General features: G+C 39.4%; 1 protein-coding gene across 1 annotated transcript; it reads right to left on the bottom strand.

Annotated features, from left to right (window-relative positions):
• ARCN1 (archain 1) lies at positions 1-26,793 on the bottom strand. Its single transcript, XM_059070076.2, has 10 exons — positions 26,600-26,793; positions 15,266-15,529; positions 14,611-14,790; positions 14,274-14,479; positions 13,285-13,449; positions 9,393-9,558; positions 7,502-7,649; positions 7,083-7,191; positions 3,790-3,994; positions 1-1,930 (listed from the first exon to the last, which is right to left on the bottom strand). The coding sequence occupies exons 1-10, from the start codon at positions 26,600-26,602 to the stop codon at positions 1,841-1,843; spliced, it is 1,536 nt and encodes a 511-aa protein (XP_058926059.1). The 5' UTR covers positions 26,603-26,793; the 3' UTR covers positions 1-1,840.
• Positions 26,794-27,561: the final 768 nt, after the last annotated feature.

Here is a 27,561-nt window from a genome sequence, read left to right as displayed (position 1 = left end):
TTCATTTTATAATACTTTTTATTTGATTAAAGAATTTGCCTTCTTTGTGTACAATGGAATGTTATATTCCCTATGTATTTTACAGGGTTACAAAACTTCTCTCATTTTAAATATTACCCCAAAAGTAATTTTAGAAAAAAAAGTTTTTGTGAAACTAAACTTCACTTTAAAAAAATCATATGGACAAGCAACTCTCAAACAAAACTGAATTAATAAGATTTCTTGTCTACTTAACTACATGACAGATTTTTTGTTCCAGTCCTCTTCCTCAAAGAAACCAAGCTAGAGATAAGGATTCTTCCCTGATGCAGTTAAGGGAAAGGGAAAGGCCAGAAATTTCTTTGGCAAACAATTCCATCCATGGCCATTTGTGTGTGACTGCTCTGCTTCAATTACAGTACACTCTTTGCAGGGAAGCCAGATGTTGTTCAGAGTGGGAGTCGTACTCTCCAACCAGCTGAAAGTGCAGGAGGTCATCTACTGTCATCTGTCTCTTCCCCCTGTCTGTGGCTGCAGCCTGGCAGCAACTCCACCAACTCCCAGTGCAATACTAGGTTGAAAGCCAACGCTGGGCTGGCTGATGTAGTCTTCTCCATTGAAGAAGTAATGGATGAGATGGGGCTGAGAAACAACCATTACATGATGACACTAAAAATAAAAGGCTTCGGGGAGAAAAAGGAAGGATTTCAGACACAGGAACAGAAAGGCTGCTGAAAAAATGCTGGGCAGGCTAGAATCGAGTATATCAATGCCTACACAGCAATATAATCAGCTGCATCTTGAAATGCTAAAAACATGGTGGTGAAAACGGAGGCTCCTTGATAGTTCAGGACCAATGGGATTGGCACACTCACTGAACCTACAGCCTCCAAAATCATAACCTATGTCTGATAGAAAGGAAAAAAAACTGATGACACAGAGAACATTCACAAAGAGGGAGGTGGTGAATCTCAGGAATGTGAATGGATTACAAAGACCATTAGCTATCATGTTTTAGCTGAAGTACCCAAAATATGGAGAATGGAAGGCTGGGTAGCACCAGCAGCAGACATGATTACCTGTGGGTGTGAAATCCCTAACTGGACATGACCATTCTCCTCCCAGACACCTTGAAGTGGGGTCTATACCATTTGAAAGCTGTTTCTCAGCTGTCTTTAATACTGACACAAGTGGGATTCACACTAGTGTTCTAAACCAGAGCAACAAGCCTGCAAGGAAAACAGCCTGGCAAAGGAATGGAGGGATGAATAGATATAGGAAAAGGATAAGACATCCTTATCTTTTAACTTCTAGACCCCCTACCCCTCAAGCAGTTCACCTGCACAGTCCAGAAATCAAGAATGGATTAGATCAACCTGTTTCCGGAGTGCCAAATACAGTGCCTATATGCAGATGATCTCAGTGCTGGATTGGATATACAGAAAGAAAGAAACTGAAGTTAAAGGAAAGGAGTATGAAACCTTCTGCAGAGAAAACTTTTTAAAAACAAAGTATGAAATATATTTAGGGATTAAAATAAAAAACAACTTAGCTGATAGGGGACAAAGTGTTTAACTGGGGGCATTCTCTGGAGAGCTTGCTTTCCTGCTGGCCAGTAAAATCTGCCAAAGAAATCAGCAGCCTTTCCCTTTATGTTTGTGTCATTTCTTTGCCAGAGAATGTCTCTGTGACACTGAAACACTGAGGGTGAGTTGAGGGTCCTTGCACTCACAGAATCGTGCACTGTATTTGAAAAAAAGGGTCTCCAATGGCTTGCGGGTTTGGAAAAAATTCTTCAGCCACTGTTGGCTTCTTCTTTATTAATTTGAAAATTTTCCTTTTCGGTTCCCTCTTCTTGGTATTACAGAATTTCATACTTATCCACTAGGAAAGTGGTCTCTGTGGAAAACCTTACAGGGCTGTTTCCATCTACCTGGGTCACTTTGGTAACCTAGGAAAACAAACAAAGAGTAAGGTAAAGCAGAAGGACAGCGGGTCTTTAAGGTGCTGGCTAAATTCTCAGTACAGAACAGATCAAATCCCCTAAAGCAGTATTAACAGTAACTCAGAAATACTAAAAAAGTTCAATTCACAACTGCAGCTCACAACATCACTCTTCCCCACCAACATGATTAATCTGCTCTCTAGACAGAAAAGACAACTGTTGGGATGACATGTACAGTGTTATTAATATTAAGTAAAAGGTCCAGAATGAGTGGCCACTGCCCAGGCCCTGCCCTAAAAAACCTATGAAAGTCATAGACATTCTATCAGGATGATCAATTAACATTTTGATCCAAAATGCAACATTCTAACAATTCAACATTATTTGTTTAATTTGCTCTCAGTCTCACTAAGTTGTTCTATCATATTCATTTTCTAGGTATGACTGGGTTCTTCTAATGAGATTTCTTTTTATTTTTTATTTAAACGTACTTTTTTTTTTTTAGTATTTATTTGGTTGCGCTGGGTATTAGTTGCGGCAGGCGGGCTCCTTAGTTGTGGCACGCGAACTCTTAGTTGCGGCATGCGTGCAGGATATAGTTCCCCGACCAGGGATCAAACCCAGGCCCCCTGCATTGGGAGTTAGGAGTCCTAACCAGTGCACCACCAGGGAAGTCCTGAGATTTCTCTTTATTAATAATAATAGATGTCCAATTTAATGAACTACCTGTAACAATGGTGCAAGTAATGGCACCAACACAAAACTTAAACCATTGATTCATATTTTCTAGTGAGGTTCTGACAGAGCAATTATACTGTCCTGTTCTTCAAATGGTCAGTAACAGGAAAATGTCTTGGGTCCAACAATGTGCTCCCAATACTGATGGGGTTAAGCCAATAACTGAGATGGGGGGGGGGAGAGAGAAAGAGAGAGGGAGGGAGGGAGGGAGGGAGAACTACTCTTTGGAATCATCCAGCAGATGAAACTGTAACTTCCCAAGCACTTTCAGGAGAGACAGAGACCATCTGGGAAGATAACCAGAATGACAAGCAAATCAACAAGTCAGAGGGGAAAATAACAATATAAACTCGGTGCTTATAATGCAATTTGAAAGCTGGAAGAACAATGAGTTAAAAATAATGACCTGAAGGACAGTTCACAGGGAAATCCCTGGCGGTCCAGTAGTTAGCACTCAGTGCTTTCACTGCCATGGGTCTGGGTTCAATCCCTGGTCGGGGAAACTAAGATCCCACAAGATGCACGAGAATGAATGAATGCATGAATGAATGCATGAAATGAATAAATAAATAAATAAATAAACAGTTCACAGATTTCCCCTGCTTTGCCTGCCTACCTTAAGGACAAGGTTTACAACAGAATTGGCTTATGATTATCCGTATTAATGAAGGGAAGCTGTGACATAAAAGAACACAAAAACTGTATCTATTTGTATTAGAATCACCATTTTTGGCAGTAAATTTGTCTTCCAAATAAACTTTCTTTCATCCTTGGGATCAAACCAAGTGACAATACAGAAGGCATTACTAAGTCATGTGTTGACTATTTTGGCTAATGGATTTTAAGATACATGAGATTATTTTAAAAAACAGGCAACTAAGAGATATGAGTCTTGCACAACCCATAAGTACTTTTATATGTAGTCATACTCAATTTCTTTACTTTGATCTAGAGAGGAAAACTGAGATAAAGCAGGTGAAGAACTGACCAAGATTATACAATGAGGCAGCAATGGAATCCATGGGGGACATCAGCTTTTCTGATTTCTGCTCTGACCATGTCATGTTGCCTATCAGGTATCTGTCTTACCACTTTCCCTATATAAGTTCTCTATTAAACAGGGGTACCTGTATGTTACAGTAATTTTTTTTGGAGATGAAGGAGACTTGAACAGGGAAGAAATCATTGGGCTGCCCAGCAATGCTGAACTCAAGGCTGCCACTCTTATTTTTGGCATCAATCACTGGCAGGCACCACTCCAAGGTATTTCGTCTACTGTCATGTCGATATTCGCCATCAATGTCACCAATCACCGGTGCGCCGACACCAGATCTGTCACAAGAAACAACCGTGTCAAGTTAGCTGTCCAGCGCTAGAAAAACTATACCAAGGAAAACGAGCCCCAAATTTGATTATGCTCCTCAAATTCTGCCCACTTTTATATAGTCCTAGAAAAAATTAGACTCCCTGATAACTTCAAGGACCCTTACCTTGGCCAAGGGTCTCATTCATTCCTTTTGTAGGTACAGATATATGCAACCATAAATAATGGGCAAACATAGTCCTGGACTGCTCCAACTTATGGACTAGATCTGGAGCTGGCAGGGGACTGAGACTGACAAATGTCTGAAGTGGGATGTACTTTCAAAAATACTGCACTAATGGTTTGCTGCCTTGTCATGATAGAATTTTAACATAGTGTAGCTCTCTTCATAGATGCCAATGAGGGGAAAAACAAGTTGATAGTAACAGTGGGGGAGAACTTAAACACCATTATTTGGTTATTTAGAATGGAGATGAATTTGGACCTTTGAGAGGATGTTTTTAAAAGATTTTAGAAGGTTTTAAAACTTATTGTAGTTGATGCCAGTGGGTTTATTTGATTTATAATCCAGTAACTGAACTTTTATTTAATAAGTGAAAGCACAATTACCCCTGGGCAAAGTGTGAACGTGATGGGAAAGAGAGATATTACATAGTTGTCCTTAGTCTGCAGAAGAACCAGGGCTAGTCAGGACGCACTGTGCATCCCCGCACACGGCTGACAGGCAGTGCCAGCTACTCCTACACACTCTAAATTTACCATCTTTTAATTCACCAGTGACATCCAATGTTTGCATTAAAGACAGGGTAAATAAGGGAGACAAAGAAAACTTTAAGGGTGATATAACACAATTAACTCTTCCCTATCAATTTTATGGTCCCAGTTGTATATAAGTTTCTTCCCTTTGCCCTTGTTCCAATTCTGATTCTGAGATCTTCTAATTTGATCAGTTCTAGACAATAGGGTAAAATGCTGTCTTAGGGTCTCTTCTGGAGACTATAGCAAAGTTGAACGAAGACACAGGAAACCACCATAACCACAATTATAGGGTAGATGGAGAGGCCTAAAACTTGTGGCATCCTAAAAATAGTCTAGTAAAATAAATCTTGACAAAATACAACCCACACCTGTCACCAACGCCCAAGTCTCACAATGGTTAAAGGCAGCCATCTATTGTTCTGAAATAATAACCAAGCTGTGAAGAATAAGATGATTAGCCCATTAAAGGGGATATTGGTAATAAAGCATATTTTAAAAAATGGAAATAAGAATGACTAAAACCAGACCTGGCCATGTAAAGTCCTGAATCAAACTACAAATAAATTAGATTTAATTTTAATTCAAATTAAATTAAAATTAATTTGAACAAAACTACAGATTAAATTAGAATCATTTTCTCTGTAATAATAAGTGAGCAATTTAATAGTACAAACACACTAAGAATTCACTTACTGGGTATTCATAATTAAGCCCTGTACTTAATCATGGGGGTGCTGAAAGGCAGAGGAGAGAAGCAGGGATTCAATGGTGAAGTAATAATAGTTCAGTCACTAGAAATGCTAGTGAGGAGATAAACTTAAAGTAGAGAGTATTTCCAGATGATCCTAGAAAGCAGGCCATTTAAACACACATCAAAAACTTACCGGAACTAAACTTCTGGGGGGGAAGCATATTTTTGTTATCTTAATTGTGATGATGGTGCATACATGCCAAAACTTATCAAACTTTATAATGTAAATATTGGGCTTCCCTGGTGGCACAGTGGGGACACGGGTTTGTGCCCCGGTCCGGGAAGATCCCACATGCCACGGAGCGGCTGGGCCCGTGAGCCATGGCCGCTGAGCCTGCGCGTCCGGAGCCTGTGCTCCGCAACGGGAGAGGCCACAACAGTGAGAGTCCCGCGTACCACAAAAAAAAAAAAAAAAAAAAAAAAAAAGTAAATATGTGTAGTTTATCACATCAACTATACCTCAACAAAGCTGTTAGAAAATTTACTGAAACTAATGTAGATATCTTGTTTCAGCAAGAATAGTGCCCTTGAAAACATAACCTCGGGCTTCCCTGGTGGCGCAGTTGTTGAGAGTCCGCCTGCCAATGCAGGGGATATGAGTTCGTGCCCCGGTCCGGGAGGATCCCACATGCTGCGGAGCGGCTGGGCCCGTGAGCCGTGGCCGCTGAGCCTGCGCGTCCGGAGCCTGTGCTCCGCAATGGGAGAGGCCACAACAGTGATAGGCCTGCGTGCAGCAAAAAAAACCCCCAAACCAAAAAAACCCACATAATCTCATCTTTAGCTGAAAATTTAGAGAACAAAGTAAAAAAGAAAAATTCAGTCTGACAGACTCAATTCCTTTAAGAGTTGCAAAACAAAGCAGAGAAAGTCTGACTGAGAATTGGCTCCTCCTTCTGGAAACCTTCATTACTACCTGAACAATCTGAAGACCAATATCTGAAAACACAGCCCTAGAACTATAACCAGCTTTGCTTGTTTGGCTTTAAAATCAGTAATATCCACTCCTTTAAAAGTGTACAGCTCGGGCTTCCCTGGTGGCGCAGTCGTTGAGAATCCGCCTGCCGATGCAGGGGACACGGGTTCGTGCCCCGGTCCGGGAAGATCCCACATGCCGCGGAGCGGCTGGGCCCGTGAGCCATGGCCGCGGAGCCTGTGCGTCCGGAGCCTGTGCCCCGCAACGGGAGAGGCCACAACAGTGAGGCCCGCATACCACAAAAAAAAAAAAAAAAAAGTGTACAGCTCAATGCATTGACAAATGTATCTCGTAAGCACCATTACAATCAAGTCATAGAACATTTCCATCATCTCCAAAAGTTCCTTTGTGCTCCTCTGCAATCAAATGCTTCTTCTCTTTACAATCAAATGCTTGATTTCTGTTCCAAGAGTAACACCTTTCCAGAATGTCTTATAAGTGGCATCATATAGTAACTATGCAGCCTTTTGTACCTAGCTTCTTTCACAACTGACCTTTATGAGAAACAAATATCTTAGAATGGACAGCCAGCTAAGTGCTGCCTCCAAAATGAGTTCCAAAAGACTAGTTCTATAAGCTCGCTATAGAAAAAATGATTATGTGGGGCACTTACGGGAGTGGGATGGTGATAACCACATCATTCAGTTCTAAATTATCTTCTTGTAGCTCATATTCTATGTTGACATCACAACCATTTCCACTTTCTGAGGGCCAGCAATTAACTGAAGAAAAAAGCAAAGCAGGTATATTAGTACATTAGAAAAAGAATGGAGGAAAGTTAAGATGGCAAATCAAAACTGACAACTGCAGGCCTTAAACATCCTAGTGTAAACTACTAAAAATAATGGTTTCAAAATTAAAGGTGTTTAAAATTTAAGCTACTTATTACCAAAATACACTAAATATAGCACTAAGTCCATTCTGAAAGGTCATTTTGTCAAAAAGAATTGTGGCAATGAAGAATGTACAAGCCAGGGCTATTTCTAGTTCTCAGTGCAGTCTAGCTTAGTAGGACTGGCCAGAGGCACTTACTTGTCAGTGGAATAAAAGATTCCTCTGTGGTTTGTAATCTCCACTTTAGCACCCCAACGTCACTACTGACTGGAAATGACTTCTCTGGATTCTTCAAGCCAATTAGAGATTCTGCAGTGAAAAGTTTTTTATCCACATTTGGATGGGTCTGAAATGAGAAGGGAAAGAAAACTTCTGAGGTTCAGACATTATAAGATGGGAAATAAATTCCTTCTGGTCTTACATGGCCCATAATCTAAACATCTAAAACAGGGTGCCTAAAAAATTCAATTTGAAGAAAGATTTCCCTTCTTCAAAGACTTTTAAAGATTTAAGACATTTAAAAAATAGTAATAAAGTAATTTCAACTCTAAGCCATTTTGTTTGTAAATAACAAGTTAGTAACTTTGAAACTGAAAAAGTTAAAAGACCATTAACCAAGTCCTTTACAAAAATACTTCATAGGGAGCAGCCTGATGGTGAGGCCAAGCTTGCCAAATAGAAGACTAGGGTCAGACGTTGATCAGCTGGCTGGGTCACATAGCAGTCCTGGCCTTATACTAAGGAGACAGGAGAGGGAAAAGCTCTGTGGAAAGTTTAGTTGCAATTTTGCCTAAAGAGCTAAAGTTGTTCAAACTCAGGCCAACTAAGATGGACTGATCTTTTTAAAAGAAGTCACATTAGGAGAAAAAAGGAAAAAGAAGTAACTTTTGGATAGCAGACTACATAGACTTTACAAGCCAGCAAAGGTACTGTCAAATAATATAAGCACTACTTCCAAAAGACAACTGTGTGCTGGTTATGAGTGGAATAAAACGTAGACAAAACTACTTTCTTCGCTGAAAAGGCTTTGTTCTCGTGACAAGAGATATAAGATCAACCATCTAAATAAACTGTAACAAGAACAACTGTAATAATATAAATAGGGTCTCTTACATAGCCAGGTAGGTGGAACATACCTACTCATTTTTAAGAATTTTAAGTACTTTTCAAATATACCATTAGATATTGCCCTTCAGCTAACAAAACAAGCACTGGCAGTTTATATAGCAGCAGAATGAGTAAACTCAGTGTCATAACCTGCTTTAATAAAATACCTCCCGGGCTTCCCTGGTGGCGCAGTGGTTAAGAATCCATCTGCCAATGCAGGGGACATGGGTTCGAGCCCTGGTCCAGGAAGATCCCACATGCCACGGAGCAACTAAGCCTGTGCACCACAACTACTGAGCCTATGCCCTAGAGCCCATGAGCCACAACTACTGAGCCTACACCCTAGAGCCTGTGAGCCACAACTACTGAGCCCACATGCCACAAGTACTGAAGTTCAGGGACCTAGAGCCCGTGCTCTGCAACAAGAGAAGCCACCTCAATGAGAACCCTGTGCACCACAACAAAGAACAGCCCCACTCACTGCAACTAGAGAAAGCCTGTGTGCAGCAACGAAGACTCAACGCAGCCAAACGTAAAATAAAAAAATAAATTTAAAAATAAAATACCACCTTATTTAGTTTTAAAACTTTGTTGTTTTTAAAATTATATTTTAAGCAATATCCTAAATGAATTTACTCTTTGCATAAGAGTAACAAATATGCATCTCTTTGTACCTTTGTTAGTGAGTATGAAGTCATTTATTAGATTTCAAAATGACCTTTCACTCAATTCCAGTATTAAAAGGCCATACTAATACAGCTGCTGTCAATCATTCCCAACTGGCTTAGGAAGGAATTTATCAATTCAAGGCTTCCACTGTAGGTAATAAATTAACTTCTTTCCTATGCATCTAGAATGGCACTAGTTATATAAGTCAAATACTCTTCTGTGTTCTATGGTGCATACAAGGAACTCCAGTTGAGAAAGACTGTGTTAGGTAGACAAAAGCCTTAATACTCCCTTATCAAAAGCCTCTACACACCTGTAGCTGAACCCCTTTCTTGTCTTCATTTTCCACATGAAGACGAATTCGGCCAAATTTATCATCTGAGATCCTAAGCATGATCATGCCATGCAACTCCATATTCTGTAATCCTCCATCTCGTCCACAGGTTAGTGTGATCTTTTCCTCAATCTTCATGTGCACACTGTAGAGAAAGAATGATAAATCTGCTCAGACAGGTAAAAACCAGAACTCCCTTTCTCTGGGGTTTAATGGTGATTAGCCATCAGCAACTTATTTAAAGGTGCTGCAGCCATATGTATCAAAATTTAAAGCATTATATAAACTATCACATTTAGAATGGATAAACAACAAGGTCCTACTGTATAGCACAAGAAACTATATCCAATCTCCTGGGATAAACCATAATGGAAAAGAATATTCAAAAATAATGTGGGGACTTCCCTGGTGGCACAGTGATTATGAATCCACCTGCCAATGCAGGGGATACAGGTTCAAGCCCTGGTCCGGGAAGATCCCACATGCCGCGAAGCAACTAAGCCCGTGTGCCACAGCTACTGAGCCTGTGCTCTAGAGCCTGCGAGCCACAACTACTGAGCCTGCATGCCACAACTACTGAAGCCTGTGTGCCTAGAGCTGTGCTCTGCAACAAGAGAAGCCATGGCAATGAGAAGCCCGCACACCGCAACGAAGAGTAGCCCCCACTTGTCACAGCTAGAGAAAGCCCGCGCGCAGTAATGAAGACCCAACGCAGCCAAAAATAAACAAATAAAATTTAAAATAAATAAACATTAAAAAGAATGTGTATATATTATATATATGTATGCATAACTGAGTCACTTTGCTGTACAGCAGAAATTAGAGTAACATTATAAATCAACTATACTTCAATTAAAAAAAGGAAGAAAACCTTTACCCCTAAAAAATAATATAAAATAAAATAAAATGAAATAAAATAAAATAAAAGCATTACATCATTTGGTTCAGCAAATCCTCATCCTACAGATAAATTCTCACCTGTGCAAAACAATGTAGTTAAGTTATTCACTGAAGAATTGTTTGTGATAGCAAAAGTTTAGAAACAAATGTCCGTCAATAGAGGGACTACTTAAATACATAAAAGTATATCCACAAAAATGAATACTGGGCAATTAGAAAAAAAAAGAGGAACAACCAAGAAAGCTTTTTATTTGAAAAAAATTTTCAAAAATTAAAAAATTAGGGCTTCCCTGATGGAGCAGTGGTTGAGAGTCCACCTGCCGATGCAGGGGACGTGGGTTCGTGCCCCTGTCCGGGAGGATCCCACATGCTGCGAAGCGGCTGGGCCCGTGAGCCATGGCCACTGAGCCTGCGCGTCCGGAGCCTGTGCTCCGCAACGGGAGAGGCCACAGCAGTGAGAGGCCCGCGTACCACAGAAAAAAAAAAAAAAATTAAAAAATTAAAATTATAACAGAAATACATGTATACCCTTTTTATCTATTGTTAACATTTTATCCCATCTGTTTCCTCATTTGCACACTCTCTATATAAATATATTTTACTTTTTTCCCTGAACCATTTACAGGCAGAATATATACATCATGGCCCTTTACCCCTAAACATTTTCAGAGTGTATTTTGTAAGAACAGGATATTCTTTCACATAACCACAGTACTGTTATTAACTTCATAAATTTAAATTGACACAATACTTTAATCTACCATTCACATATGCCAATTTTGTCAGCTGACCTAATAATGCCCCTTACAGTAGTACAAGATCCAGTCTAGTGTAAGGTACTGCATTTGGATGTCATGTCTCTATAGCTTCAAATAAGGAAATTCTTGTCTTTGAAATAATTAAGTGAAAAAAGCAATTGGAAAACGTGTCTAGTATGCCACCACTAATGTATAAAAAGGAGAAATACAGAAATTATACCATGTTTTTATTCATCTATAGATAGACTATCCCTCTTGGAAGATTCACACAAAAACTAGTTAATACTGAGACTTCCCTGGCATCCAAGTGGTTAAGACTCCGTGCTTCCACTGCAGGGGTGCGAGTTCGATCCCTGGTTGGGGAACTAAGATCCTGCATGCCATGAGGTGTGGCCAAAAAAGTTAAAATTTAAAAAAATTTTTTAAAAATAATAATAAAAAAAAAACTAGTTAATACTAGTTGCCTCCAAAAAGAGAAACCTGCATGGCTGGGCGGGAGGAAGAAGTTTTAGTTCAATACCCTTTGAACCTTTTGAATTTTGAACTACATGAATGTATAATCTAGTTTTCAAAATAAGTAAAATAAAAGGTGCTACTGCTATGGGCAATTATTAAGTACAATCTATCCATGTTCCTTACTAAAACTATTTTTAGCTGGGTGAACTGCAGAGGCTTAAAAAGACTACTCTGGCATACTACTTTGTTCTGTTCTAACCTCTAAGACTTCCCAGAAACAAAGGCATGAGACTCAAGACCACGGAGGAATGTATCTTAAGACAATGCAGGGTCTTGTTTACCTTCACAAGCGTTTGCTCCATGCTCAAGAAGTATTTCATCATTCAGAAAAGAGTCTCAAGTCCTCTCTAGTACGTGATGGTCTCCAACATCTTATTAAAATAGTGTCAAGCCTCTGTCTCCCTCAAAGCAACTACTAGGACTAGCACAGGAGCTTTAGTGATTTAAGAGATTTATCCTGACGTAACCCTGTTCATTTCATACAGAATAAGACATACAACATAACATACTCCTCTTTTATGCACACCTGATAGAGGTATCCTCCCAGACTCATCTTTCACTTGACCTCAAAACCATCAGTAACAGTAGAAGGTCTGGGCTTCAAAACAAGAAATCTGAGTCATGAATATGTGAACTTGATAACTACCACTTAAAAATGTTACCAACCAGTACCACAGTCCTGAGATAAGAGACAAATCAAAATATTCTATACTGGGTTCAAATATTTAAAAGGCAAAAGATAATATACATTATTTGCTACTAAAGATATTTATAAGTTTTGTCCTCTTTAAAACTTAATTAGGGGCTTCCCTGGTGGCACAGTGGTTGAGAATCTGCCTGCTATGCAGGGGACATGGGTTCATGCCCCGGTCCGGGAAGATCCCACATGCTGCGGAGCAACTAAGCCCATGTGCCACAACTACTGAGCCTGCGATCTAGAGTCTGCGAGCCACAACTACTGAGTCTGTGTGCCACAAATACTAAAGCCCGGCACCTAGAGCTCATGCTCCACAACAAGAGAAGCCACCGCAATGAGAAGCCCGCGCATGCAAATGAAGAGTAGCCCCCGCTCGACGCAACTAGAGGAAGTCCACACGCAGCAATGAAGACCCAATGCAACCAAAAATAAATTAAAAAATTAAAATTAAAAAAATTATTAGAAAAAGACATGCCAAAATATAGTATAGTGCTAATCATAGCTCTAGCCCTCTAATTCGACTCCATTTTAAGAGACAAAGTACACACTAGGCACAAAGAAAAGTTATTTTTGTTTAATTTAGCCACCACAGAGTTGATAGAAAGGTAAGTTCTAAACTTAATAGAAAACAGATGGCTGAGAGCCCCCAATCATGTTTAAAGGGGGGAGAGGGGAAGACCTCATGTTAATACCTAGAACGTACTTTTTAAAAAAAAAATTGATTTAAGTACAGCTGATTTACAATGTTGTGCTTAATTGCTGTACAGCAAAGTGACTCAGTTATACATATATATATTCTTTTTCATATTCTTTTCCATTATGGTTTATCACAGGACATTGAATATAGTTCCCTGTGCTATACAGTAGAACTGTTTAGAATATACTCTTTTAAGTGTTTTAAATCTGGAAAAATTAAGACACAAAAAGAATTTACAGTGCATTGAGATAATTTTTTTTTAACACTATGTGGTCTGTTCTTACTGAAAGAGTTACTACTTACCTCTCCATATTAACGGGTGGAGCATGCACTTTGGTTGCTTCAGAGGTACGCTTGCCCATACTGGAGGACATGATAGTTTCACCTTCAGATTTCAATTTGTCAACAAAGTTATCTACTTCCTTTCCTTTGGCTCCCAGTTTCAAAGCCTTGCTAGGGCCTGAAGGCCTAAGTGGAAGAACACACACATACACACAAAAATACACACATGATTAAAACAGTTAAAAACTAATTTATAATTCTCTATCACTGAAGCTTTCCTTGAAGCTGTTCTTTAAGAGGAATGTGAATACCTCAAGGAAAAAATACAAGCTTCCTAGCATTTAGTGGACAACTAGACTATTCCCTGCCCGAACTGACAGCTGGGTCACAATTAGCATGTAAGCTTCAGGAATTCCCTGGTGGTCCAGCAGTTAGGACTCTGTGCTTCCACTGTAGGGGCCACGGGTTCATCCCTGGTCGGGGACTAAGATGAAGTATGCCACAGGGGCGTGGCCAGAAACAAAACAAAAAAACCCATATAAGCTTCAAGTACCTAAAGACCACAGGTATACTTTCATAAGCATGTGTGATCTGATGAAAACTTTGTACCTTCTATCCAGATAAATATACCCTGTGTACAAACTTTTTCACATAATTTCAGGTAGCTCAGATTCTCCCTTAAATCCATTCATGAACACTAGATTAAAAATACTTGTTCCTTAAACAGTTAAATATCCCCTCTTCTTCCAAAATAAGGCAACTCTCATAGGAAATTGAGATCATGTTATAATTTGTAAAAGAACTCTCTTTTACACAAAAGGAAAACCACCACATTCAGATTTCTCCTTTATCCCCATATTATGCAGCCAAATTTAATATTAACATCTTACTTCACCAAGTCACTTGTTATTTACAGTTTGCCTAAAAATCAGATGTCACTCTGAGATACACACATACAGCCTTCATCTGCCATTCTAGGATTGCATTCTGGGTGATACACTGGATTATACCTGGCTGGTGCAGGTGCCACTTTTGGTTTATCAGTTTCAATGATGGTCTCCGTGATCATAGCAGCTGTGCTACCTCCAGACACTGTGGAGCTTCCAAATCCCCCAAATCCTGGTGCTTTTTTGCCCTGTCTCTCTGCATCTCTTCGGGCCTGTTGTAATTCTTTTGCTTTACGCCGCATCTCAGCCTTGGCTTCACGTTCTTGAGTCTACAAGAAGATACATACTTGGATGTAGCTTTGAGTACAGACTAGACTAGCAAATAAAAAAGGGAAAATCAGATAGTGAAGCCTAAAACAAAGATATACAAACCAGCAGTCCCAGAGAAGACCCTATTTACCTCTCTGACTGCTCTGAACACCTTCTCCTCATGAGAATCCATTTCTGTGAAGGTTCTGATCTGTGCCAGGTTAACATTCTCCCGGTATCCCAGGGCAACAATTTCATCAAATGCAAAAATCAAATCAAAACAGTGCTCAGATATTTCATTCTCTTCTAAGGCTCGGCAATATTCAGGAATCTAATCATGGAGAGCAATGGAAAAGAAAGATTTAGAATTTATCAGCAGTTTTGTTTTCCAGTTACCATCCTTTAAAATACACAAATTTCAATAAGCCTAAATCCCTTTATTAGCTCCTTCTGCTACTCTGTATTTTAAGCAAGTCTGTGGCATAAAGTCTTTTATGTGTGTGGCTACATCAACAAATCTTACCTGAAAAATATTATCTAAAAATACCCACAAAGGCAGGTTAGAGTAACTTCTAGAGAAATGGGAAATAAAAGAGCAGTTTTCATATTCTCCTTTGTAATACTTACAGTCTAGGATACCCAGTAAGTGTCTGCTGAATGAATAGGAGCTGTAGCAATAAGATGCTGGGATGAGGGCTGGGGGCATAGAACATGCAAACTGATAAGCATCAGCTGCTTTGGAGGAAAAAGTTTTACACAAAAAATTTAAAAACAAAAACTGTAACACAATATTACAGGACTCTTACCACTCTTGAGAAGAGCCTTAGGGTCTCCAGATCTTCTAAGATGTTGCTGTTTTTGGTAGTGATCAGTACCATGTACAGTTTCTCCATAGGCTGGTAAACATATCTGACACTCTCTGTTTCAACAAATGTGTGTTGTTTTCCAGTGTTCATGAGCTTTGGAAAAGCTGCTAACAAGCCCTCAATCCGAGTTCGGGTCATCTCTACAAACTGTCGAGAAACAATAGCCTTTCCTGCTTTTGTGCAGACTGCTGCTGCCAACAGCACCTGCCAGGAACATATAAATAAGTACTAATTAATTATTTCTTTACATGTGTTTTCCCAACATCCTCACATCTTCTGTAGAATGGTACAGTCAGTTATTTAGTGATGTGACTACTATTAGAATGCTGACTTTCAAACTCTACTTCATTGCTCTTTTAATTATAGTATGTCATTCATAAGACAAAGCTAAAGCAGAGGAAAATGAAGCTATTACTCCTGTTTTTCAATAACATACGTAAAGAAAAACTTAGTCAAGGAATAATTTTTTCTAGGTCTACACATACATTATGAATGGATCCCCTGTGACTCAAAACTGGGTTGCTCTCTGCTTTGGCAGACCCATAAAGAAGAGCTTAAACTTTTTCTAGGGAGAATAGAGCTCCACAGCCAAAAGAGAGGTCTGATCAGGCAGACTGAAGATTTATACAAGGCCCCTGACCTTTCCTTTCATTTTTACCTAGAATATGGAACCAATCTAGTGAGTCTAAATTTATCTCTGCTCTTTGATTAACCTTCCCATCCCACACTATCTTACCTCTAGACATGCAAACAATCTCTAAAATGAAAAACTAAATGACTCAATGTTTCACACAGGTTTTGACACTGGGCAATGATCAAGACTAACAGTCTGGATTCCCTGGTGGCGCAGTGGTTTCAGAGTCTGGCATTTCATTAAACAAAATGAATAAAGCATCAAAGAAGAGAAGACCAAATGCCATTAGCAGAGTAGTAAGAATATTAAGTACAGTGTTAATAGTCTCTTCAGTACAGGAACCCAAAAGTTCACAAGGACAAGTAACAAAAAGACTATTTACACATTTTGGAAGCCTCAATCCTAGAATACAACCTCTGAAATATCAACATCCTACTGGTCAGGCTTCTCAGCTTTACAGAAACCTGTCCTCTACAGGTGAGCAGCTTGAAGAAAAAACAAGTTAGTCAATTTGAATAAATATTCTCATAGTTTCAAAACAGCAATACAGTTTTATAATAATTATAGGAGAACACAATGTCTTTGTTCATCAAGGATAGGTCATTAGGGTATTTGGGAGATAATTACCATCACACTTATTTCCAAGCAGCTAGGTAAAAACAATTTATATTGAAAAAGTGTTTTATCTATATCCTGCACAAATAATTTCCCTCTACCAAACAGATTTGTATTTTTACTGATTGATTTGCTTCCAATGAACATCAGGCAAAATTTCTTATGTGAAATCTCAAGAATAATGCTATCAACTGCTCTATTTCCCAAATAACAACTGCAAGTTTAGAAAGAAGCTCATTTAAGGGAGTTATACAATTTTATGTTCCTGAGTCTATCAACTCTACATTGAAACTTACCTTAATTATTCCAGCATAAAGTTACGTTGTATAGAATTAAAACGTTAAAAAAAAGAAAAGTAGTTCTACATAATAAATGAATACTCTTAGGAAGAATCTTGTTTTGTAAGTTATATCCTTTTAAAAAGATAAGAAAATACTTTAGACACACAGAGAGGTATAGAATATAAAATTACAGTTGGTTACTTCAAGAGTGGCAAATAAGCTAGCTTAAAAGTCCCCAAACAGTCACTTTGCCCAAAATATTTATAATTTTTAAAATAAATAGTTTTTTTTTTTTTTTAAATAAACAGTTTTGTACTTAAGAAATGTATCTTTCACCATCACCAACTACTTGGGAGGTTTCTGCTACCACCCAGGCATGAGGCAAGAAGATATACTTGAGGGGAGTAAAGGATCCCAGAAAAAGAATAAAAATGCAACAAGGTTATGACCCATTCTTTTCAAAGGAAATCTCCTACCTCATGTCTTTAACTTTACTATTTGTTGTCGTTGGCCACAGAATTTTATTTAATTCAGCTTTACTGAGGTAAAATTAACATATAAAAATGTGAGCTATTTAAAGTGTACATCATGGTCATTCCATGACTTTTTAAAAAGTTTTTGGCCACACCCCACGGCATATGGGATCTTAGTTCCCCAACCAGGGATTGAACCCATGCCTTCTGCATTGGAAGGCAGAGTCTTAACCACTGGACGGCCGGGGAAGTCCTGGTGATTCCATGTCTTGGGTTTTTTTTTTTTTTTTTTGGTGGTATGTGGGCCTCTCACTGTTGTGGCCTCTCCCGTTGCGGAGCACAGGCTCCAGACACGCAGGCCCAGCCGCTCCGCGGCATGTGGGATCTTCCCGGACCGGGACACGAACCCGTGTCCCCTGCATCGGCAGGCGGACTCCCAACCACTGTGCCACCAGGGAAGCCCTCCATGTCTTTAATTTAATTTTTTCTTCTAGTTTTATTGAAATGTAATTGACATACAGCACTGTAAAAGTTTAACATGTACAGCATAATGATTTGACTTACATACATCATGGAATGATTACCACATAAGTGTGGTGAACATCCATCATCTCATATAGATACAACATTAAAGAAATAGAAAAAAAGGAGCTCTCTGGTGGTCCAGTGGTTAGAGGACTCCATACTTTCACTGCCAAGGACCTGGGTTCGATCCCTGGTCAGGGAACTAAGATCCCGCAAGCTGCACGGTACAGCCAAAAAGAAATAGAAAAAAAAATTTTTTTCCTTCTGATGAAAACTTGTGATGTTACTCTCTTAACAGCTTTCATATATAAGATACAGCAGTATTAGTTATATTTATCATACTGTTCAATGCATGCCTAGTACTTATTTATCTTATGACTGGAAGTTTGTACTTTTTGACTACCTTCATCCAATTCTCCCTCCCCCCACCCCCTGGCTCTGGTAACCACAAATCTGATCTCTTTTCTGTGAGTTTGTTTGTTTGTTTATTTTTAAAATATGACTGACCTACAACACAATGTTAGTTCTGGTATACAACATAGTTATTTGATATTTCTATACATTCCAAAATGATCACCATGATAATCTAGTTACCATCTGTCACCATACAAAGATATTATATATAGACTATATTCCCCACACTGTCCCCCATCCATGTTTTTAAATTAATAGTGTGAGATAGGGCTTCCCTGGTGGCGCAGTGGCTGAGAGTCCGCCTGCCAATGCAGGGGACACAGGTTCGTGCCCCAGTCTGGAAGATCCCACATGCCGCGGAGCGGCTGGGCCCGTGAGCCATGGCCACTGAACCTGCGCGTCCGGAGCCTGTGCTCCGCAACGGGAGAGGCCACAACAGTGAGAGGCCCGCATACCGCAAAAAAAACCCCAAAAACCAAAAAAATAGGAATAGTGTGAGATAAAGAAAGATTTCTTCAAATAAGGGCAAGGACTCCTGTAATTTTTGGTACACACATAATGATAATACCTTAATCCCGAAAGAGGAGAAATTGACATAAAATTATCACCAGGCAAGAGACTTAGAGACTAAAACCAAATAAACTCAAGAAATTTGATTTCACATTAATTTTTATCATATGAGGTTCATGTTTCAACCAAACCATGCTTCAACCACTGCAAAAAAAGAAAGAAAAAGGTAGTTGCTGCTTTAGCTTATGAACGATAAGCAAGTATGTCTCTGTATTGGTTCACTAAAGCTTTGTATGACATGTACATCCAAATAAAGTAAGGTTTGCAGGATCTTAGTTCGTCAACCAGGGATTGAACCCAGGCCCTCGACAATGAAAGCATGGAGTCCTAACCACTGGACCAGCAGGGAATTCCCCCAAAATATTTCTTTTAAAATCAACTGTCATAATGTTATACAAATGGGTTAAAATTTCCAAAAGTATCAATATATGAATTTGAAAAGTGTCAAATATCAAAAAACTCAACGTATAAAAGTTTAAAAAAACTAGTTATTCAAAAAGAAGACCTAGTGATGATGATGCTTGTGAAGAATTTGGATAAACTGTTTCATGAACATAAGAACAGAAAAAAGGAATTATTTCTCAATTAAAAATCTTATTTACATAATTTTAACAGTACATATAAGTAAATTATTAACTACTTTAAGAACATATTTAACTATTTGTGCTATAGTCCTAAAAGTTTTATATTCTGAAAAGCTTTTCTTCTTAATATTTTCATCAGGTAAATGAGGAATTCCCTTATATTTGGGATCACCTCACATTGGTTTCTCCTTCAACCAAAGACTATGTGAATTAGAAATAGTGTTCTAAATTTGTGAAGAACCAAGTTAATATACCAGGAAAATTAAATGACTGGAAGTGAGATGATTTGGATCCTAGTTTTTGTTCTTCTATTTACTATCTGTCTGACTTAAGTTACGTTTCAACCTCTCTTAGCCTCAGTTTCCTCTCTGAGAAAATGGAGCATCATCTGACTACCTCACAAGCTATTATGAGGACCAAATGAGTGTAATAAAACTGTAAGCCAAAGCTATACAACTTATGCCACAAAATATGTAAACATAAAACACACAATGTAAAACAGCACCATTATTAATAATAAACTTGCCAAGAAATGCATGTCATCAAAAAATGTGTCACTTCAAGGCAATGTGGACTTTTACCTTTATGGGTTTGGCAGTATTTTAATACTCAAATAATGCAAATGGACTCCCCACAAAATTTTACATATAATGTCAGAGAATTCATAGATCCTCTAGAGTAGTAATTTTCAAATGACCCATGGAGAATCACTTTATGCGGTGAGAAATATTACTAATAAATAGGAGCACATCATAAATTTAATACTTATAGAAGCGCTCCTCACCAAAAAAAAAAAAAAAAAAAAGGGCCAAGAACCACAGTCCTAAGAAGTATGGTACTCCACCTTAGAATTTTATGAGGTTTTGAAGGAACAGAATAAGCCACAGTAAAGATACTAAGCACAGCACAATTTAAACACTTGAAGGCAAAAGTCTACTCAAAGAAAAGGACTGCTCAGACCAAACCTTCAGACCTATATAAATATGCTGATTTAATACAAAGCCCATCTCTAACATACCTAATATTAATAAGCCTGTTAGAAACAATGTTTGTATGTTTCAGGGTAGTTCTTAGGCAGCTGGAATTTAAAACACCTCCATACAATACAGACAGAGTTTAGGTAAAAATTAACATCAAGGCAACATGAAAGGGAAATTAAAGGCAACCTGTAACCAGAAGGGTGTACGCTATGTAGAGGGGCAATTCACCCACTTTGCTTTATTGATTGGGCATGGTCAAAGGCTAATTATAGGCAGTGGCAATCTCCATTTTAGCAGTATTATTATAAGAATTAACTGGGCTTCCCTGGTGGCGCAGTGGTTGAGAGTCCGCCTGCCGATGCAGGGAACACGGGTTCGTGCCCTGATCCGGGAAGATCCCACATGCCGCGGAGTGGCTGGGCCCATGAGCCATGGCCACTGAGCCTGCGCATCCAGAGCCTGCGCATCCAGAGCCTGTGCTCCGCAACGGGAGAGGCCACAGCAGTGAGAGGCCCGCGTACCGCAAAAAAAAAAAAAAAAAAAAAAAAAAAAAAGAAAGAATTAACTAAATAATTATTTATTGGACACCTACTATACACACTAGATGCTCTCTGGGAATACTATGAGGAAATCAGTAAGACTGGCATTCTTCTCTTAAGAAATCTAGTAAGATCTTAAAAGTTCGCATCTCCCCCAAAGTAATTTTTTTTTGTAACTATGTATAGTGGTGAATGTTAACTAGACTTATTTTGGTGATCATTTCACAATACATACAAATATCAAATTATTATGTTGTACATGTGAAAGTAATATGCTATATGTCAATTATAACTTAAAAAAAAGGCAGCAGCAGGCTAATAGGGATAAGACACAAACATGAATAACTGTAATACTAGGCAGAATGTGTTAAGTAATGCACTATAGGAATTCAAAGGAAGAAATTACTTCTAGCTCACAAGATCACTGATGACTTGATGGAAGAAACAGCATTTAAATTATGCTTTGATGAATCAGGGAATTTGAGTATGTAAAGATGAAGAAACAGTAGGGTAAAATAGTAGGTCCCTAGCAGAACTCTGGGACTCTCTTTGAGACATTCCACTATCCAGATGTAAGCAGAATAAGGCTCCCAAAGTAGGACCAAAGTGCCCAACACTAAGCATGGCTCTAAACCTCAAAACACCCAAGACACCACAATCAAAGGATCCACAAAGCTGACACAGGTTTCTATTCACTGTTATCCATGTTAATAACACAGTTATTAACATGGCTGGAAGGTATGGTTAGCTCAAAACAATATAAACTTAACCTACCCTAAATGAACATTCATCTTAAATGCCTTTAAATAATTAAGCTTCCCTTCACATAAATGTTTACCAATTATTAAAAAATAGTATATACTAAAAGGTACGTTAATTTTTCGTACTGTAATTTGGTCTGATTTTCTTTGGGGAAGAGTGAATAAGTATGATTCTCTGTACAGTTATTTTACTTGTTTTTTACATTTTTGGAAAAGAGCATTCAGACCTAAAACAAACTTTCAAGAGCCCTTCATCGTTTTATAGGTATAAAAACTGAGGGTCCAGAAGTTATGTAGATGATCTTTTCAGGACTGTTTAAAAAAACAAAATACAATTTCCCATTAGGTTACACTTTGTCAGACAACTTTTCTCTTAATAATACTTAAAATGCTTTGAATATACTGTCATTTAATTTTGGATTAAATAACAACACTCTCCTACCCAGCTTTAACTACATGGATCAGAAAGTTCCTTGAGTAAAGAAACCTGGAGAATTCGGTTTCTGTTCTGCCTCTGCCACTAATTATGTTACCTTGGATGTCACTTGTTTCTTGAAATATCCCTAAAATAGAGGTTAGGGACTTCCCTGATGGCGCAGTGGTTAAGAACCTGCCTGCCAATGCAGGGGACACAGGTTCAAGCCCTGGTCCAGGAAGATCCCACACGCTGTGGAGCAACTAAGCCTGTGCGCCACAACTACAGAGCCTGCACTCTAGAGCCCACAAGCCACAACTACTGAGCCTGCGTGCCCTAGAGCCTGCGCTCCGGAACAAGAGAAGCCACTGCAATGAGAAGCCCGGGCACTGCGATGAAGAGTAGCCCCTGCTTGCCACGACTAGACAAAGCCTGCGCGCTGCAATGAAGAACCAAGGCAGCCAAAAATAAATTAATTTTTAAAATAAATAAATAAAATAAATAGAGGTTTATGTGAAAATAGAGGTTAGTTTATGTGAAAGTGCCTTTGCATCTTTAAGATTCTATAAGTGTAAGCATCTGAAAACTTTACAGCAACAGAAAATGTGCAATACCTCCATTTCACACCCACTGCTCCAGTGGTAACTACCAATACTTTGGTTTTTTTGGGTTTTTTATTGGTGTGTGGACTTCTCTCTAGTTGTGGCATGTGAGTTTTCTCTCTCTAATTGTGGCACAGACTCCAGTGCGCCTGGGCTCTGTACTTATGGCCCGTGGGTTCCACAGCTCATGGGCTCTGTAATTTGTGGCATGCAGACTCTAGTTGAGGTGCATGAGGTCTGTAGTTGTGACACATGGGCTTAGTTGCCCCCACTGGACCACCAGGAAAGTCCCACTATCAATACTTTGGAACTATACTTTACATTAATATTAAGCTGCCAGAAGGCAAACTGCCTAACCAAAACAAACCATGTGTGTGTATAGTATACGTGTGTCAGACAGCTGCCATATCATCCCTTCATCCCCACTAGTGATAGAGGTCCAAGCATAATAGGTAATAATTCAGATAAATACGCGTAATTCCCTAAAGAAAAAAGTCAAGGACTTCCTTGAACCTCTAAATGCTTCAGTATTCCTCACTTCCAGAATTAGCCAGTCACTTTGTTCCTCGTAATTCACTGTAATGATGATATATATATAATTCATGATCATATTAAGGCCAGCTTCTACAACTGTCATAGAGGACCATTTCGTCTTTCTTGTATGCATGAAGTGATTACAGATAAAATCAAATCAGAGGAAGATTACAATAAAATACAGAGCACATACAAAACCAAAACCTGAAGTTACTCAGTGAGAGTTTTAAGTTTATCACAAGTTTCTGTTCTAAAACAAAAACCTGTAGAGTATAAAAATAAAACGACATTGTTCTCAGTTTCTGCAGTGTACCTTCTATTTGGAGAACAAATAAGATGGTAAATCAAAAGAAACTCAAGAAAATCATTTTCATTCTTCACTCTCCTCTCAAACAACAATCAAAAAAATACATAAAGAATACAATAGCTGTGCAGCTGCTGTATTGTATATGAAAAAGAAAAAAGAAAAACCGAAACAATAATAACTCCCTAACTAGGAACTGTTATTATTGTGTAGGATTTCAGTCTCCCCCTGCCCCCATCATATGTAGACCAGCCATACGAACCCAAATCTAGCTTTCTAATAACTAATGACTCTTGGAAACTGAACATATTGTGATCATTCATATTTAATGTGATCACTACAGTAAATTTAGTCATTGCCTATACTTAGTAAATAAGAAGAGAACAGCACTCTGTAGGTAAGTAAAGATTTTACAGATGAGGGCTACCATGAGACTTAATATCAAGTTCATTCAAATGTAAGTTTACTAAGAAAAAGAACTGACTATAATGATATCTGACAAGTGTTAAGAAAATAAGAACATGTTCTCATTAATTTGCAGAAAGCTAGAAATAAAGATCAAATCAAAAGATGCTTTTTTTGGATTTCATTTTATAACAAAGTAATCATAGGCCATTTGTTTTTCCATTTGTTCATTTATTTCTCTAGAAGGACTTTGTAGTGTAGGACATTTTGCACCAACTTCAGTAACTAAAGCTAAAGGAAATTTATTTTTCAAAAATCAACACTTACATACTGATATCTACAACTTACCCTAAAGCGCATTTAAAAAAAAAAGATGGCTACAAGGATGAATGGATCATTAAATGCGTGATAAAGCAAGCATAGTGAAATGTTAATTACAGAATCTAGCTGGTGGTTACATGGGGTGTTCACTGTAAAGCTCTTTCAACTTTCCTACATGTTTGAAAATTTTATAATAAAATATTGAGGAAAAATCAACTTTCAGAAGTTTGGATACAACTTTCAGATCCAAGAAATCTTACAAAATGTTACCCTATTTGGACCTTTCTTTGTCCAGGGATCTCTTTGTAAAGGAATAGAACCCGAAAACATTACACAGAAAAATACTTAATAATGTCTTACAGAATGTACTGAGATAAGGTTATCCAGAGTACACAAATCTGTAGGTATCTGGATCATGCCAAGTCCCAAGTAATTCAGGAACATATGCATATTTAAACATGACAAACTGTATGTATATGCACACATGTCCAAATAACATGCAAAATTTATATTTACCACTCAACACCTAGGGCTCTACCATCCCTCTGGTTATCTATGAATTAAAAATCGTACTAGGAGGCCTTCCCTGGTGGCGCAGTGGTTGGGAATCCGCCTGCCGATGCAGGGGACACGGGTTCGTGCCCTGGTCTGGGAAGATCCCACATGCTGCAGAGCGGCTGGGCCCGTGAGCCATGGCCACTGAGCCTGCGCGTCCGGAGCCTGTGCTCCACAACGGGAGAGGCCACAACAGTGAGAGCCCGCGTACCACCCCCCAAAAAAAAAATCGTACTAGGAAAAAAAAATAGTATGAGGTTCCAAGAACTTTTCAACAAACAAGGTTTTTGTAAAGATTAATCTATATTTCATTTATATAACACAAGACTTTAATTTTGCTTTTAATATTACAATATACTCTGAAATGCACTACAGGTACATCCAGGATGTATAAAGGAATTAGTTTAAAAATCACTACCCAAATACTAAGCCTCCTAGTGGAAACGAAGAAAGGAGCTTTGGGAAATTTTATGTCCAACATAAAAGTTTTATGAGGTAAACCTACTTGATGCAATTTATATGCCTGAAGCTGAAGAAAACCTTTCAGTGGTTTAAAGCCCAAGCATGAATCACACCCCCCAACCAAGTTCTCATCTAAAAAGGTCGTGAACAGAACTTAATGATTGGCACCAAATTATACTGTCATCTCTGAAGTGTGTAGGAAGATGCTTTAAATCAAATTAATAATCTATTGACAAAAAGAGAATTTTAAGAAAGAACGTCCTTCAAAAGACTGAAGGGCATAAAGTGCACTTAAAAAATTACTAGCTTGTTTGGAAGCAAAAAATTTCTCCTACTTCATAAATATCCACAAATCGTCGTGAGAAAGCAAGAGGTAGTGGAGTGAGCACTGTTGTGTCCCATCTCACACCCACGTTAATTTTAACAACAGATGAGAACACAAAGATAATGCAACTGAAGGCAAGTAACAGGTCCCAGAGTATAAACCCCTCCTCCCTCCTGTGAGATATCTGATTACGATATGCCACATCCACATTTCACTTCACCTGAACGACAAGCTCCCTGAAGGTAGAAAGCCTGTGACATCGATAACTCGGCTCACATTTTCCCAATGCTCTCATACACAGCGTATACTCAATCACACTGACAAATGGACCCACCTAAGATCTAGAGAAGTAGGTGGCAGGTTTCTGGGACACTTGGGTTCGACAAATTAGTGACAAATTAGTGTCAGAAGTTACTCCTTCCTGTTCTATGCCTCCTTTCGAACTTTCCTTTATTTGTCCTTTTCAAACAAAAGAAAAAGTTCTGAACACTAGTGGGTTAAGATTTCAAACTTCAACGGCCTACGGAACACCGGGGATGAGAGGTGAGCTGATTACAGAAGGAAGAGAACCCTCGAGAGGCCCAGCTTGCTGCGCCTAGGTGCCCACGGAACCTGCTGGTCACTAGCGCCCAGGTCCACAGCATGGGGTCCAAGGGACATCACTAAGAGGTTCTTGCAGAGCAACAACCCTGGGCCCGTTTTAGGTCCCGGGTCCCGGCAGAGGAGGGTGCCCAGCTGATTGTAGGGGAGGGGTGTGGTGTGGGCGCGACCACAGAGGGACTGGAGTCAGGTCCCTCGGATCTCCCGGGAAGTCGGGCACAGGGTGCGGATGGCCACCCTGCTCCCAGAGCCCGGGTAAGCACCCAGCTCCGGGCCCTCGGGGCGGGGCTCCTCTTGGCCCCAGCACAGGCCGGCAGCAGGGAGAGCGGTCGAGCAAGGCCGGGACCCGGGAGTTGGGCCCGGCCCGGGTCTTACCATGGCGACGGCGGTGGTGGGGCGCACCCGAGCTCCGGCGCCACTGCAGAGCTAGGGCTGGGGTTGGGGGAAGGCGAGCACCGGCCGCTCCGGACCTGCTGCCCCCCCTGACAGGAGCACCGGCCGCTTCGTCTCTTGCCAAGATGGCGGCCTCGAGCCACGTCTCCAACCGGAAACGGCACGGGTCAAAGGGCGGGGGGCGGGGCGCTGTGGGGTGGGAAGACTGCGCGCAGGGTGAGACGCGGGTGGTGTCTGGGAGAGCACCAGCGTAAAACCGTTGCCTTCTGTCCTTTCCCTGATCGTCAGGGCCTTCGTTTAATTTGCGACGTCTCTTGCAGTTTATAAAGCTCTCACAGCCACTATATCATTTGATATACAAAATAACTTGTTCATAAGGGACTAGTAGCTCTTAAAATTCAACAATGGAAAGACAAAAAATCCAATTTTAAAATAGCCATTTCTCTAAGGAAGATATACAAATGAATAATAAGCACGTAAAAAGATGCTCAACATCTTTAATCCTTAGGGAACTGCAAATCAAAACCCTGCTTCATACCCACTAGGATGGCTGTAAATAATAAGTGTTGGTGAGAATGTGGAGAAATTAGAACCCTCATACACTGTTGGTGGGATCGTGAACTAGTGCAGCTGCTTTGGGAAGCAGTTTGACAGTTCCTCAAAAAGTTAAACATGGAGTTACCATGTGACCCAGATTTGTAAACTGATGTTCATACAAGCCAAAATGGCCAAAAAATGGAAACATTCCAAGTGTCCATAACAAAATGTAGTATATCTACATAATGAACTATTAGTCACAAAAAGGAATAAAGTGTTGATATATGATACAACATGGATGAACCTTGAAAATATTATGTTAAGTGAAAAATGCTGGTCACAGAAGACCACACTTTGTATGACTCCATTTATATGAAACATCTGGAGTAGACAAATCCATAGAGACA

The sequence above is a fragment of the Kogia breviceps genome, chromosome 7 (assembly GCF_026419965.1).
Source record: "Kogia breviceps isolate mKogBre1 chromosome 7, mKogBre1 haplotype 1, whole genome shotgun sequence".
NCBI lineage: Eukaryota > Metazoa > Chordata > Mammalia > Artiodactyla > Physeteridae > Kogia > Kogia breviceps.
This window is presented reverse-complemented; position numbering and strand designations above follow the sequence as displayed.

Bases quoted from the DNA above. Each gene is read 5' to 3' on its own strand.
- ARCN1 (XM_059070076.2), bottom strand. The intron at 9,559-13,284 runs GTAAGTAGTAAC...CTTTCTCTACAG, and splicing joins CCACCCGTTAATATGGAGAG to TGTGCACATGAAGATTGAGG. The intron at 1,931-3,789 runs GTACCCCTGTTT...TTGTTTTCCTAG, and splicing joins AAAATTACTGTAACATACAG to GTTACCAAAGTGACCCAGGT.